Genomic DNA, 14,126 nt, shown 5'->3' with positions numbered 1-14,126 from the left:
TGAATGGTCTTGATTCCACAATCAAAAGACACAGACTGGCAGAATGGATAAAGAAACAAAACCCGATGATAAGCAATATACAAGAAACACATTTAATTGAAAAAGAAATTTAAAGATTCAAAGTCAAAGGGTGGAAAGCAATATTGCATGCAACAGGAATCCAGAAGAAAGCAGGAATCACTGTCTTAATTTCAGACAAAGTGTACTTCAAGCCAAATGCCAAAGAAAGTCACTACACTTGGTTAAGGAAATAATTCAACAGAAAGAGGTAACAACTGTAAACAGATATGCCACAAACACTGTTATGCCGAACTTCATAAAACAAGTGCTACTGGACATGAAGTGATCGGATAAATAGCAGCACAGCTATTACGGGGGACCTTGATACCCTACTGTCACAAATAGATCAATTAGACAAAAAAAAAATCAACGAAATATTAGAGCTGAACCAAACTTTTGAACAAATGGACTTAATAGATATCTACAGAGTATTCCACCCAACAGCAGAATATACTTTTCATCAGCATAGGAACCTTATCCAAAATAGACCGCGTAACTTCTTAGTGATGGGCTTCTTAGAAGATGATGAAATCCTATGCAAAACGGAGTAACTTTTTTTAGTCATTCACAGAGGTAGATACAGGATACAGGGGACTTCCAGGGTGATTTTCTGAAACTGAGGGTTTGTTGTGGTGGGCATGGGTTTTTCTCAGCTGAGAAGTGGTGCGGCATTGATGTGGGTGGTCTGGTTCATTGTAGTCTGAGTCCTTGGATCCTGTGTATCTGTCTGTGTGTGTGCTGGGATCCGTAGCAGCTCAGAGCACATTCAGAGCTGTGCCTCATTTTCACCCTTTGGTATTGGAGAAGGCCCTTCCAGTTGCCTTTTTTTCTTATTCCTCTCTTCTGCCTAGACCCAACAATTAAATATTATACACTTGAACTTTAAATTTGTACAGTGCTTTGTGATTTTTTTGAAGTATCATCTTACTGAATGTCTTACTTAATTCATGTAAAACAATAGAACAAGTGTGCTGTTTTGTAGGTAAGAAAAAAATGGAAGCTCAAAAGAAAGTTTGGAGCTGGGACTAGAATACAGGTCTTCAGACTCAGTGCCCAAGTGGTCTAGGAGGACCAAGGAGGCACCTTGGATTATCACACAGGCTGCCACCTCTCTTTCTCTTTCCTCCATCCTGGCCTATAGCCAACACGAGGTTTATCCCATGTAAATCTCAGTGCTGTCCAAATCTATCAATGTTACCTGTCTGCTAGGTATTAATGCCACTGAGAGCTGTCTGAAATCGATTTAGAGGATCTATATAAACAACTTTGTTATGTGAACTTTTGTAATGGTGACTATTATTTTAAATAAGTGTATCGTAAATAAGGACTTGGCAGTTTTTTTAATTCATAAATTTCAGTCCTAGTAGGGTTTTACTTATGCCTGCTTAACTAAGTCCCAATAGCCAAGAATGTGCAACAGTTTTGCAGCTTGTAAGAGATAGATTTTTATAGTTCTAATGTAAACAAATAGATAAAATATGATATTAAAGTAAAATTTTATTTTATGAAGCTCTTAAGCTTCACAGGGTAACTCTTTGACTGTCTTATCATTTTTTTAAGAACTCAGATCAGATGTGAATCCAAACTAAGAGTATCCTGTTTATATGTAATCATCTACATTTATAAGCTGAGTCCAGAATGAAAACATTTTAATAAATAATAGATTTGAAGGTCTGCTTGTTCTTTACAGTATTTTTACGAGAGGAGATTATATAACGTATTTTCCTATGGACACGTGATACACGCAGTTGCACAGGGATGTGATTCTTCATTGAATGTGACATTTTCGGAGTTCAGAGTCATTTGGTGAACTTACCCAGGGATGCGCTCTGCATTTCCTGTATCTCAGGAAGCCTAGAAGGTCTAGAACCCCTCAGCTGTTCTCAGGGTATGGTTTGTGTGAGCAGCAACATTCTGCCCTCCAAGCCCCGTCTTTTTGAGGCAGGACAGTGTTCTGCTGGAGGAAGGTGTGCCTGCGGGCCGGGAGGGCAGAGCTCCTGTCTCCCCCATAAACTCCTGATGCTACTTTCTGTAAGTGCACCCAGGACACCCATAGCCTTTCCTCCTTCCTGATGTCCCAGGGGGCAAGTGGAAACGGAGCAGCCTTACCAGGTCCGGGGATCAGTCTGGGGGCATCTGAAAGGTGGGGTTACTTAGGAGCAGTGAGTGGGGTCATTTCTCATTGTGGGCAGAAGGTGGTGCCTTGGCAAGGAGCCAGTTTCCTACCCAGAGAGTTGGTCTCTCTGGGTTTCAAGTCCGTTCAGCCTCTCAAGGGCCTGGAGTTTGAGGGCATGATGAGAGAGGATGGCGGCTAGCTTGATGAAAGCAGGTCGCTCCTCTTCTGCCAGTCATGAGCTGCCTGGAAGGGAGATGTGCTGGCTCTGAATCGGAAGGTCAGCGGGCAGGCAGACAACTGTCAGAGTCGTGGGGTCTGTGTGTAGGATGTTCCCTCCCTGTGACCCTGCTTGCTTTCCTGGAAGCTTTTCATCTGTGCTTTCTAAATCCAGATTTTGCATATCTTGGCTCCTATAACAGCTGTTCATGGTTGGAAATGCAAATGGCTCCTTGCACATAAAGATTGGGTAATTGTCCACCTGACTCTCAGACTTGCCTGAATGAGTGTGGGATTTTATGTATATGCGCGGATACAGGGTTGTAGATGCAGAAGGCAGAGTAAACAGTGAACAGTTGGGAGCATCTGTATGTCTGCCAGAGCCTTTTCCAGGGCAGGTGTTCCCATAAGTGGGCAACCAATTCTACTGCCTCCTCACCTCCTGCAGGGGAGGCTTTTGGGGAAAGAGCTCAAGAAGAAGCAAGGATTAGGGAAAGGAGTAGTGCTTTACCGGGGCTCAGGTTCCTGCAGGGAAGGGAGAACTGGGCCGGAGGCATGGGTCTGGCAGACCCTGTCCAGAAGCTGCAGGGGTTGGAAAAGAAGCCCTATCATGGGCATCAGAGAGGACCAGAGACCACTCCCTCTTCAGGACTCTTGGCTTTGGCGGAGGGATCAGCACACAATATGAACGCAAAGTTGTATCCACAAGTGTTGAAGAAGCCCAAAGTCAGGTGCTGTGTTTGACTTCAGCTTGGCCCACTCAGTTTCCTTCTCTTTGAAATGCGATGCCAGGTATCAGAAGAGGCTCTGGGGAGGGAGGGCCGTCTCTGAGTTGTGGCGAGTGTCAGTGGCCCACCGTGACAGTACATAGTTTTTCTGGCTTGGGCTCCTTGAGATTTCTGTCATCCTGGAGGCAGCTCATTTCCTAACAAGTTATGCATGTGTGTTGGTATGGTCTCTGCAAATCTGACCCCCACAGTCTTGCTTAGGGAGACACTGTGTTCTATCCTGTACACGTGTGTGGCTCCATTATTGTGCTTATGTGGCTAAACTCAGTGTTGTGTGTCCTGTCACAAGCCGTTGTGCAGCAGGGCAGACAGCTTATGATGCAGGTCCCCAAGGATGTCCTGACAAATACTTGTTCTCTTTGCTTCCTTCAGAGAGTTCTCAAAGGAAAGAGAGAAGGCTAAAGCACGGGGAGACTTCCAGAAGCTACGGGAAAAGCAGCAGCTGGAAGAGGATCTCAAGGGCTACTTGGATTGGATCACTCAGGCAGAAGACATTGATCCTGAGAACGAGGAGGAGGGTGGAGAAGAAGGCAAACGCAATAGTAGGTGCTGCTGTTCTCCCCGTCAGCACACAGACCAGGGGCCCTGCAGGTGCCCTGCTAAGGCTGGGGGAGGGCGACCCCTTCTCAGCCACCTCGCTTCCTGCCTGGCCCTGGCACGGAGAGTGCAGGTGTATTCATGCCAACTCTGGGTTTCTGCCTGAGGTTGGGGATTCAGGTTCTTAGTGAGTAAGGGGCTTTTGTAGTCGAGGAGGATTGGACATGGCACTGTGGGCCTCAGAAATTCAGTGAATGCTCGCATTCACCCTGGACTCCTGGAGCAGAAGTTTCTTCACCCCAGTGTTGTAGGACAAGGACTGGGAGAGCAGGGTCTCCCTGCACTCGCCTGTGACCTAAGACAGCTCCCACCTGTGCTACCCATACAGAACTAAATGCTTAGCCCATCGGGCTGGGAAGAAACCTGCTCACCCTGCTAGGCGGTTGTGAAGATGCCTGAGGGGGCCTGGGACTTAGCTCAGTGGTTCCGCCGCCGCCTGCCTCACAAGCTCGAGGTCCCGAGTTCCATCCCTGGTACCAAATAAACAAAAGATGCCTGAGAGGCAGTGATGGTTGCTGTGCAGCTGACCTGCCTGGAACCCCACACTGTGACAGTGGGAGTCCTGAAGTGCTTTCTGCAAGGGGCACGGCCTGATAATTGGTCAGCCACTGGAACTAATTGCCATTGTCAATCACAATGTTTCTTTTCCCGAAGACCTTCTCTTACTCTTTCTGGACCCACTTGTGTGTCGAGTAAAGGTAGAAAGTGAAATCCAGCAGTGCATTTGACTACAATTCTTGTGATTTGTTTTATTTTATCTTATTTTATATTTTTGGTACCAGGGATCGAACTCAGGACCTTGAGCTTGTGAGGCAGGTGACGGAACCATTGAGCTAAATCCCCGGCCCCATTGTAAATATGGAATAGTTGATAGTAAGGAGTGGAACATATTTCAGGGGCACGTGTCCAGTGAGAAGCTTATAGAAGATGTTGAGTCCCCCATGCAGAGCCCTCAGGGGTCGTGGTTTGCTCCCTTTCTAGGAAGGGCTGAACTGCTCACAGATAAATGCAGCACAGGAGTCAAAGCCCCGGGGCGCACCCGGAGGCAGTGCTACTGCAGGAGGCAGGAGGAGGATCTCACGGGGGTGGGGGAGTTTGAGCTGCACCTTGAAGGATAGATAGATCTGAGGTGTGACAGTTTGGCACTGGGAGAAGCCTGACTCGGCAGGGTGGCATGAGGGAGGCCAGGCTCAGGGAGGCCGGGAGGGGCCCTTGTTTGGGCAGGAGCACAGTGGGTGTGAAGGTTAAAGTTAGCTGTGGTAGGAAGGGTGGGAAAGTCAGATCTGCACCTCTTAGCAGGCAGCGGTGTGTAGAAGCCTAGGGTGAAGGGACGCGTGCAGAGTAGGGGGGACTCTTGACTGAGTCAGCTTTTACGTTTCTGGGACTAGGACTCTTGTGAGTCTGTGCTGTCATGGGGAGAGGATTTTGTGTTGGCATGGGTTCCTGACTAAACTCTGTGTGCGAATGAGGTTTAGCGGAGTCTAGCCCTCCGGCTTTCCCACCCTGTACCTTCCCAGGCTCAGGAAGAGGTGAGGGCTTTCAGCACCTGAGGATTAGGAAACCACTGCCAGGAGACAGTGGGAGGCTTTCTGGAGATGACCACGTTTGTCAAATGTGTGATCAGAGTTGATAAATGGCCATTGAGTTCCACATTTGGTGATGTGTCTGCCAGGTGATTAGAGTAAGAAGAGCATGGGCACTTCCTCAGCACAGCTGTCCTTGGGTGACTGAGCCAGCCTGAACCCTATGGTCTTCTCAGAGCATCTGTACCTGCCCTGTTGCTGGCAGCAAGACATCTAGGTGCAACTCGGGGATGCCTACCCAGCGTGCTCCTCTTCATTTGTAGACTGCAGCTTCGGTGCTGTCCTGTGGGGGCCCAGTAGCCATCTACTTCGCCCTCCTGTGTCCTGCATATGGTGCATATGTGTAAACCAGAGGAAGTGATGTCCATTCTTCTTGGAGAGCCACTTTCGTTGCTGGTTTAGATGTGTCCCGGGGAACTGAGTGAGGTCCTCTTGCAGGTTGATGGCCTATCATTTTTTTATTGCTCCATCTCTAGAAAAAGTCATCGGTGATCTAGAATCTGTTGTTGTGTCAGATGTAATACAGTTGTTTTCATGGTCCATGATTTGAGAAGCGATTTCACTGGAATGGAGGAGATGTTTTCTGGTGGTCTTAAGGGGTCACTGTTTTATCTGAGCCCAGCATTTGCTATGTACTGCCACTGTCTATAAAGAACCTGACCATGGGCTGAGTAGACCAGTGCCTCTGCCTTTCAGAGAAGTTACCGTGGAGGGGAGACAGAGGGCAGTGGCTGAGTGTAATACAGACTGCAAAAACTAGCATCATAATCGAGGACCTTTGCTGTATGAACCCAGAAGGGCAGAGTGATGCTGGCTAAAAGGCGTGAGTGGGTGGTTGGGAACACAAGGATGGCCCCATGGAAGAGACAGCATTCTTGCTGAGCTCTGGGGAAAGAGCATCCAGTAACTACAGAAGGTGGGGTGGCTTCACGCTGAGGAAATGGCTTGGAGAAGGTGCAGAAAGTGACAGATATTCAAAGCCCTTAAATGTGTTACGTATAATATCATCAATGAAAGAAACAAAGCCCCTTTAGAAGCTGTAGATCTCCAGAATTAACTCTGTAACTGGAAGTCCCTAAAGCTGCAGTATATCTTTGAAACATCAGCATTATGGTTTCTGCTATGCACAGTGTTGTGCGACTCAAAATGATTAACTAGCCCAATGTTTGATCCAGAATAGCAAATACTTCCTTGGCGCACCCTTCTTCTTTAAAGAGCCCTTTTTGCCAGTTGCTGGGATTTCCTGTGGAGGGAGATTCACAGGACTTGCTGAGTCATCAGATTCCCAGAGCCTCAGCGATTAGAGTTTCAATAAAGGCATAAATCCTAGGCTCTGGGGGCCATGTTGAGATGTAACTGATTTAAGAAGAGAGCCCCAACTCTCCTCTTGTTGAGAAGCAGAGCTTCCCTAAATATAAACCTTAGCAGCCCAGACCTCGTGGAGAAGTCAGCACTGATGGGGGCTCCTCGGGCCTCCCTTGGTGGCCAGCTCTTTGTTCCTGTCACAGCCAGAAAAGCGCAGGAGAGAGTTCAGTCCTTGCCTTACCACCTGCACGTGCCTGGCCTGGGCCTATCCCCATGTATCTAATTAGCAGGCAGCCAAAATGCGGGTGTTGCCAGTGTCCTTGTTGTGGTGTCAGCATCCTCCCTGTGTGGGTGAGATCCTCCACACGTGCTTCACACCCCAGCCCGGCTGCTGTGTGTCTCGAGGGAAGGGGATGGTACATTGCTTGGGCCGCCTGACTTCATCCATACTAGGTCACCATGCTAATCTGACTGATGGCCATTTTCAGCTGGATCTTGGGTGTGAGGCAAGCAGTTTGCTTTTAGGCACTGAGAAATTAAGTGACTGTGTGAGAAGAAGCCCTTCGTGGTGGCTGAAGCTTCACTGAGATGAGCCGGGTGGGAATGGGAGAGTCATTCCTAACTGCAGATGTCCATGAGCTTAGAAGAGGCAAAGGCTTTGAGCTGCAAGGCATTTTGATGCCCTTTCTCTGGAATTGACTAGGTTTTGTGACTTGAAATTTGGTCTTTGGCGTTAGCAAATAACCCGGTATCTCACAGTCCTGTTTTTCTTCTATAAGAACGTAATAAAGGTATCGATCCATGGGACCATTGAAAGGGTTAGGGGTTTGATAACCAATAGGGGTCGCCATAGCTGAAGTAGTGTTTGCAGCTGGTGCCGTTGTTTGACTCCAGCAAAACCTGGCCTAAACGGAGATTTTTGAAGTTCCTGCTGAGCCTTAGAACCAGCCTCGGGGTGAAGACTCCCCTTTCAGTCCTCAGGACAAGGACTCCTTTTGTTCAAACTGTGAGGTTCTCAAGTATGGATGAAAAATAAACCTGTTCACAGGTCACCTCTGAGAATAAGGGGGCACAGCTTTGTAGCTCTCAGCCATTTCTAGTTTTTCAGTGCTGACTGTCAGAACACATGTCAAGTCAAGTACCTGGAGAGGCCCTCATGTTATCTTCTCTCTGATCTGCTAAACGTCCCTTTCTGCAGCTGTGGTGCCCAGCTCTGGCTCTACAGTGCAGCCACCTGGGGACCTTGAGCCCTTCTGACACCGCACTCCACCCTCGGAGACTGGCCCCTTCTGGGATGAGAGCCAGGGTTGGCTCTTGTGTAAGCTCCCTGGGGTTCCCGTGTGTAACTCACACTGGGAGCTCCTGAGCAGCAGAGTGCCATCATTGCTGAACATCCCACAGGTCCAGGCTTTCACTTGAGAGGAGAGGAGAGGAGAGGAGAGATGAGGCAGTCGGTTCCTCACGGATCTGCGGGGGACTGTGGTGCCAAGGAGCTCCTCTTTGTGCATTCTTGGACTCCTTAGAATGTCAGTTCCATAAATTTGCTGTTAGAAAGCTGCTCGATTAATTGAACGGACAAAATTCCCTTGGAAATTATTTCTTGAGCACTTGGGAATTTTTCAAGGATAGTTTATTTAACTTTTTTGCTGAGCTTCAAGTTTCTTAAGAAACCCTGCCAAATCTCAGAATAATTTTTTTAGACGTATGCAGCTGCTTCTGAGTTAACAATGGAGTTTTTCTAGGGCCATTAAAATCTGGAAGCCTAAAATTCTATTTTAAGCTCTTCTTATTGTCAGTGATTAGTCTTTTAAAAAAATAGCATTAAAAATAATAAAATCTTCTTAAAGGAAGCTCATTTTAAAATTCTGTCCCCGTCCCCCTCCCCTGCCCCCCGCCAAAAAAAAAGCAGGGTAGTTTCATTGCAGGAAGTAAAACAATCAGTGATCCCTCTGACTGGAGTTACTTGATGCCCAGGGAAGAGAGGTTACCTGAAGCTCTGACTCTGCCCACAAGTAGGGCCTGTGCATCTTCCATTCCTCAGTGGCCCTACAGGCTGTGGGCAGGCCCTTATGCGACTCCCACTGGCCTCTGCCAGCCCTAGGGCATGGTGCACAAGGTTGCCCTGGCTGCCTGTCTTGCCTGTGCTACCCGGGTGTCCTTACCAGCAGTGTTTGCTTCAGGCATAAACAGAAAACCAGGGATTGCATAGCTCTTTGCAAGCGCAAGGCCATTTGCTGGTCTTATTTTAAAAGATTGCATTTTAAAATTTTGATTTATGAAACTGCTTTCATTACAATGAAACTACCTCATGGCACAAGTTCAAAACTGAAAATATTCAACTAAAAGCTATAAAGCAAACAGCAGCAGTTTGAGCGGCATATGGTAAACATGTGTCCCAGTCACCTGCCCTCACTGGAGACGCTGCTGGCAGTGTGACTGGGAGGGCCCAGAGCCACTGTCTCCCCGAGCTGGGTCGGAACCCCAGGTGCCCCTCCATACTGGGGTGGTATCAAGTACTTGTTTTTAAAGGCATCTTCCCATCTCCCATTGCCATAACCTTCTGAGAGCTGATGGGAGGTGGGCTGAGGAGCCGTTATCCCCCCATAGAAATGAGATGGAGGATGTGGCCCGGTTTGTTGGGTCTTCAGTCAAGGCTGTTTTTGTTATTTGTTTTTATTTATTTTATATTTTAATGTATTTATAATTACTTTAATTATAGGAAGAGTTTGCCTCTGTAAAGAACTCATGTGATGTCAGTGTATGTAAAGGGATAAATAGAATGCCTTGTTCCTTCTCTTTGAAGGGAGCCAGGCTTAGCATTCTGGGGCTTCTTCCATCACACACCACTCTCTGCACATAAGAATGTAGATTTTTTGCATAGACAGTGTGCTGATTTGTTCCCACCATAAGATGTCCAGTATATGTCTTTTTCCTTGAACTGTTCCGTAGACACCTCTTTCCATACTTTCAAAGCAAAATTTTGGCCATTTTCAATAAATTGCCATTTTAAAAAACTGCTGTGCTGGAGTAATACTCTATAGCACATGACCTGCGCCTCACAGCAGTGGTCAGAGCTGCTGCTTTGCACCTGTGCGGTGACCTGATTAATATCTCTCACCCACAAGACCCTGAGCGCCGTGGGGGAGAGGCACGGGGCGGGCTTCTGCCCTCTGCCCTGTGGCTGACACCAAGTGTAGTGTTTCTCCCACATATGCAAAAGTTATTGTTGAATGAGAGTGATCTGTTGAAGACAGGACATAGATAATAACAAGCATTTGTCAGGTACTTCCTGTACGTTAGACTGTGCATTCCTTTTCCTCACACAAGTCTGTGAGACAGGAACTTGATGGATGATGAAACTAAAATACAAGTTAAGTAGCTTCCCAAGGCTGTGTGGCTGTCAAGTGGCAATGCTGAGACTTGAACCCATGTTCTGCCACAGTCTACATGTTAACCCCCACTCCCCCCAGGTGTGCGTGCCCCTGTGTCTGCACACACATGTCCACATTCTTGTGGAACAGGTTAGGAGAGAGGGGCTTGCGGTGCTGAGGAATGGTGTTACATTTTAGAACTGTGTTACACCCAGTAGTGTGTGCCCTGGCCAGCTCCAGCATTCCTTCTGCTGCCCGCACTGCCTCTACAGTTCTTCCAGGAGCATGTGGCCTCTACTCCAAAGAGTAGATAGCATGGGGTGATCGTGCAGTCAAAAGAGTTGGAAGAATTTAGAGATTCTAGAGCCATTTTTCTTACAACCTAAGGGCTGTAGGAGAGCTGTAGTAGAAACAGCAAGTTATGGTTGGCCATGCTTTGCCAAAGCCAAGCACGTTACTTATTCAGTGGTATCTCAGTTCACGAACTTAATTTGTTCCATGATTCTGGGGAAGATGGCCATATTTGTGTTCATGCGGGGAAGGTGTCTGAGGTCATGTTCATCCACCTGATGTGGAGTTTGTGAGCTCAAAATTTTGCCAAACATTTCTGTCTGCAAACCAAATTGTTAGCGAACAGAAGTGTTCGTGAACCGAGGTATTACTGTATTACCTTATTTACTGTTTATCTCTTAAAACAACCTTATGAAGTGTGTGTGCAGATCCAACTATTATTAACAGCTTACAGGTGAGGAAACTAAGGCTTGAAAAAGTAGGTACCTTGCTCCTGCTGATTCAGTGAGCGATGGGGCTGGGATTAGACTGAGGCTGTCAGAATCCAGAGCCCACCTTTTCATTTCCACCTCTCCTGCCCCAGATGGCGGTACTGGGTGGACTCGCACTGCCCGCCCGTCCCCAGGGCCCCTGAAGTGCCTTTTCCCTAACAGCCTTCTTGGATGGGAGACCAAACATAGCTAACCTTTGTCTAGTGTCGGTTAGTTGGTTGTTTATTTAGAACAGGTTCTTAAGGATCGGTGCTTGTGTAGTGGCTGTAGCAAGTGACTGTGCCTTTCCCTGAACTGTAGATTGCTACCTAGGAGAAGGGCAGTTTCTAACGTGTGTCAGAGGTCAGAGTCCTTTGAGCCTGGGCTCAGACCGCCTGCTGCGTGCCTTGGACCTCTTGTTTGCATTGTTCTTGCTGCCCCCTGCTGTATAGTAATGAAATTGCCTGTGTTCAACCTGAAGGAGTCACAGTGGCGGACTTGCTAAGAGAGGATAAGAAGAAAAGGAAGTTTTGCTGCTTTCGCCAACGCAGGGCTAAAGATCACGGTAAATTACTGAGATTGAACTTTTTCTTCAGAAGACTCTGCCCACCAGCTCTGGTGCCTTTTCTTTGTACATAGGCATTGTGTGAAATGCATGGGCCATGTGGTGTGTTTGGAAGATGCCTATATTTAACTGTTTGATTTCTTTGAAGCTTGGCCATGCTGTTTTCTTCTTGCCTTTCCCTAAAGTATGTGTTTTTACCAAGATGACATTGCAGTTTCCTTCTTGTCTGAACTGTACCTTATAAAGAAGCAGCTGAACCAACTCAGAAAATTTGATTCCACATGAATATTCATGGACTGGAAGACAGACTTGTTAAACACTTTTCCATGAATGATGTTTTAAAATTTAAACTGTTTAGAAATTCCAATATTATTTGATTGATTTTTTTTTTCCAGGCTGCATGTTTTAAATGACTTCTTGGTCTTCCAGTCTCTAGCTGGTTTGCCCAGGACCATGCTAAAACTAGTAGTGGTTTCAAGTGGCTTCAAGAGTGAAGTTAAAAATAGATTTCTGGGATGCAAAGATTGTTGGGCACTTGCCTTTGCAAGTGAGAATAGGCTTGTGTGGGAAATCATTACATTTCAAGCTATATCCTGAAATAATGCTGGCCATACCCCTTATCACAAGTCCTGGCTGAGCAGGCAGGGCCATCTCCATGTGGACATGCATGCCAATAACTGGACCCCTGCCCTGCTCTGCCCAGGTTCTCACTGTGGTTGGACAATACCACAAAGTTTTGCCCGAGTATACTGGCACGGTCAGCCTAGTGGTGCCACCAAGAGGGACTCTGAGAAGATTCACCCTGCAGAGCAAAGAGCCAGGGGAGTAGAGGACAGATTCTGGTGATTTTTGTTGTTTGTTTTTTTAAGTATCCTCTGCCACACCTGGGAATGTGGGGTTCAAAGGTTAAGAGAAGTGGCCTTGAACAGTCCATGAATGATCTGACCAAGGGTTGTAGTAGAGTCCCAGTCTCACAGAAAGCCTGAAAGAGGAAAAGGAAGGAAGGATTGTCAGAAGGCATTCGGTACACTGTGGCTCCGAGAAGTGGAGGGGAGGAAGGCGCTTGGAGGTTGGACAGGGGCAGCGATGGGGCTGGCTCACTTAGCTGTAGCGTTTGCAGTGTCTGTGAACAAGAGGCCGGGCCTCTTGCAGTCCCCAAGGGTCCCTGCAAGGAGGATGAGCTTCAGCTAAGCAGGAGATACTGTCAAGAACAGAATAAATATGTCCTTAAGAACTGATTTAGGGGCCGGGGATTTAGCTGTGGTTCCGTTGCCTGCCTTGCAAGCGCAGGGTCCCGAGTTCGATCCCTGTTACCAAAAAAGGGCAAAAAAACAAAAAAACTGATTTAGGAATATAGCTCTGGGTGAGTTGTAAAAACAAGGTGAGTACTTCCTGTTGCCAGATGAAATGAGACAAACAGCCCCCACCAACACACATGCACGCACGCCCACCTACCCTTCTAAGTGAAGGCTTAGGCCTTGTGACTTTTTAAGGTATCTCCATTATCTTCCTGAGATCTTTAGGAAGAGGAAGCAGCCTAATATTGCCACGAAACTAACCCTGTTTTGAGTAGGAGTGGCCTTTAATTGCAATACCCAAAGACTCTAAAGAAGGACCCTGACCCTGCTGGTGAAGTGGGGCAAGGGCCTTACGTGGCGTTGCTGCCCTTGTCAGTGTTCAGATGGAGAGAGTTGTTGTCTGAGCCCAGTTATTGTTTTGGACTTGGAAACCTTAGTCTGGCCTTGACCCACATTCTCCAAGAAGAGTCCGGCTGCCTTACAGCAGAGAGAGTCTGCTACCCTGTGTCACCTAAGCATGTCGTCACTAGCATGTGGACATGTCTGCAGAGGATATCTGTGTCCTTGTGGGATTGGCAAGCATGTTGTGTCATGGTACTGCTCATGCTTGTCAGGAAAATAAAATGAAAAGACAAGATCTTGGTTTCAGATCCCCTGTCTGCTGAGAAGGCAGAACTGACTGCCCCTGCTCGGTTGTGCAACAGCACCCACTCCTCCTTCCTCTGAAGGGAAAAAAGGTTTAGGCTGCTGGAACATGGAAGAAATGCTACAAGAAATCCCTAAGATGCAAGAAAGCCTGTCCTGGAGAGAAGAAGAGAGGACTGAGGCCCAGCGAGTCTGTGAATGAGGCTGCCCCGGAGGGAGCCCGGGCTCCATTTGGCACATGACAACTTCCCTTTGTGTTTCCATGACTAGATGGCCCAGCGTCTCCTGGAGCTGCCAAGACCCTTGGGAGCTGGGGCCTTGGAGTCAATTCTGGACAGGTCGAGTCCTGGCCACTTTCCTGAGGGTACTTCTGATCCCTTGTCGCCTGGGAGAGCTCAGAGAATGCAGGGCAAATCCCCTAGATGCTGAGTAAAACCGGAAAGCTCATGGGTGTTTCTGCTTTCTTGTAGTCATAGCAGGTCAGAGGTAGGTGGTTCTTAGAGATGATATAGTCCTACACCTCATTTTACAGATTAGGTAGCTAAGTACGAGCAGAAAGAGGCACTTGTTCCTGTATCATCTGATGCCACACACCAAGCTTTTCTGGTATTTCTTCAAGAGTCTCGGACCTCATTAGCCTCCACCATTTAAGGAAGTTGCTCTGGGGATTTGACATGGCTGTGAATGGTGGACAGTTGTTTTGAGGCCACCTGCTTAGACCTGAACCTAGAGTTGTTCTCTCATCCTCATTTGTTCTCTTCCTGTGTGCATGTGCATTTGCATGCACGCGCGCGTATGTTGACTTGCTTCTGAATTCACAA

General features: G+C 47.4%; 1 protein-coding gene across 12 annotated transcripts in view; it reads left to right on the top strand.

Annotated features, from left to right (window-relative positions):
• The window catches only part of Cacna1d (calcium voltage-gated channel subunit alpha1 D), a 342,473-nt gene that overhangs the window by 234,475 nt on the left and 93,872 nt on the right, over nucleotides 1-14,126 (top strand). For all 12 annotated transcript variants that reach the window (XM_087181506.1, XM_087181505.1, XM_087181511.1 and 9 more), the window contains one exon: nucleotides 3,553-3,722. In XM_087181506.1, the coding sequence (XP_087037632.1) occupies nucleotides 3,553-3,722 (170 nt within the window). The remainder of the gene's footprint in view (nucleotides 1-3,552; nucleotides 3,723-14,126) is intronic.

Source organism: Heterocephalus glaber, unplaced genomic scaffold (assembly GCF_053883595.1).
Source record: "Heterocephalus glaber isolate CG9 unplaced genomic scaffold, H.glaber_assembly_v1.0 deba00001472, whole genome shotgun sequence".
In the NCBI taxonomy this organism is placed as follows: Eukaryota; Metazoa; Chordata; class Mammalia; order Rodentia; family Bathyergidae; genus Heterocephalus; species Heterocephalus glaber.
The sequence above is the reverse complement of the archived record's forward strand: the minus strand, read 5'-3'. Positions and strand labels throughout refer to the sequence as shown.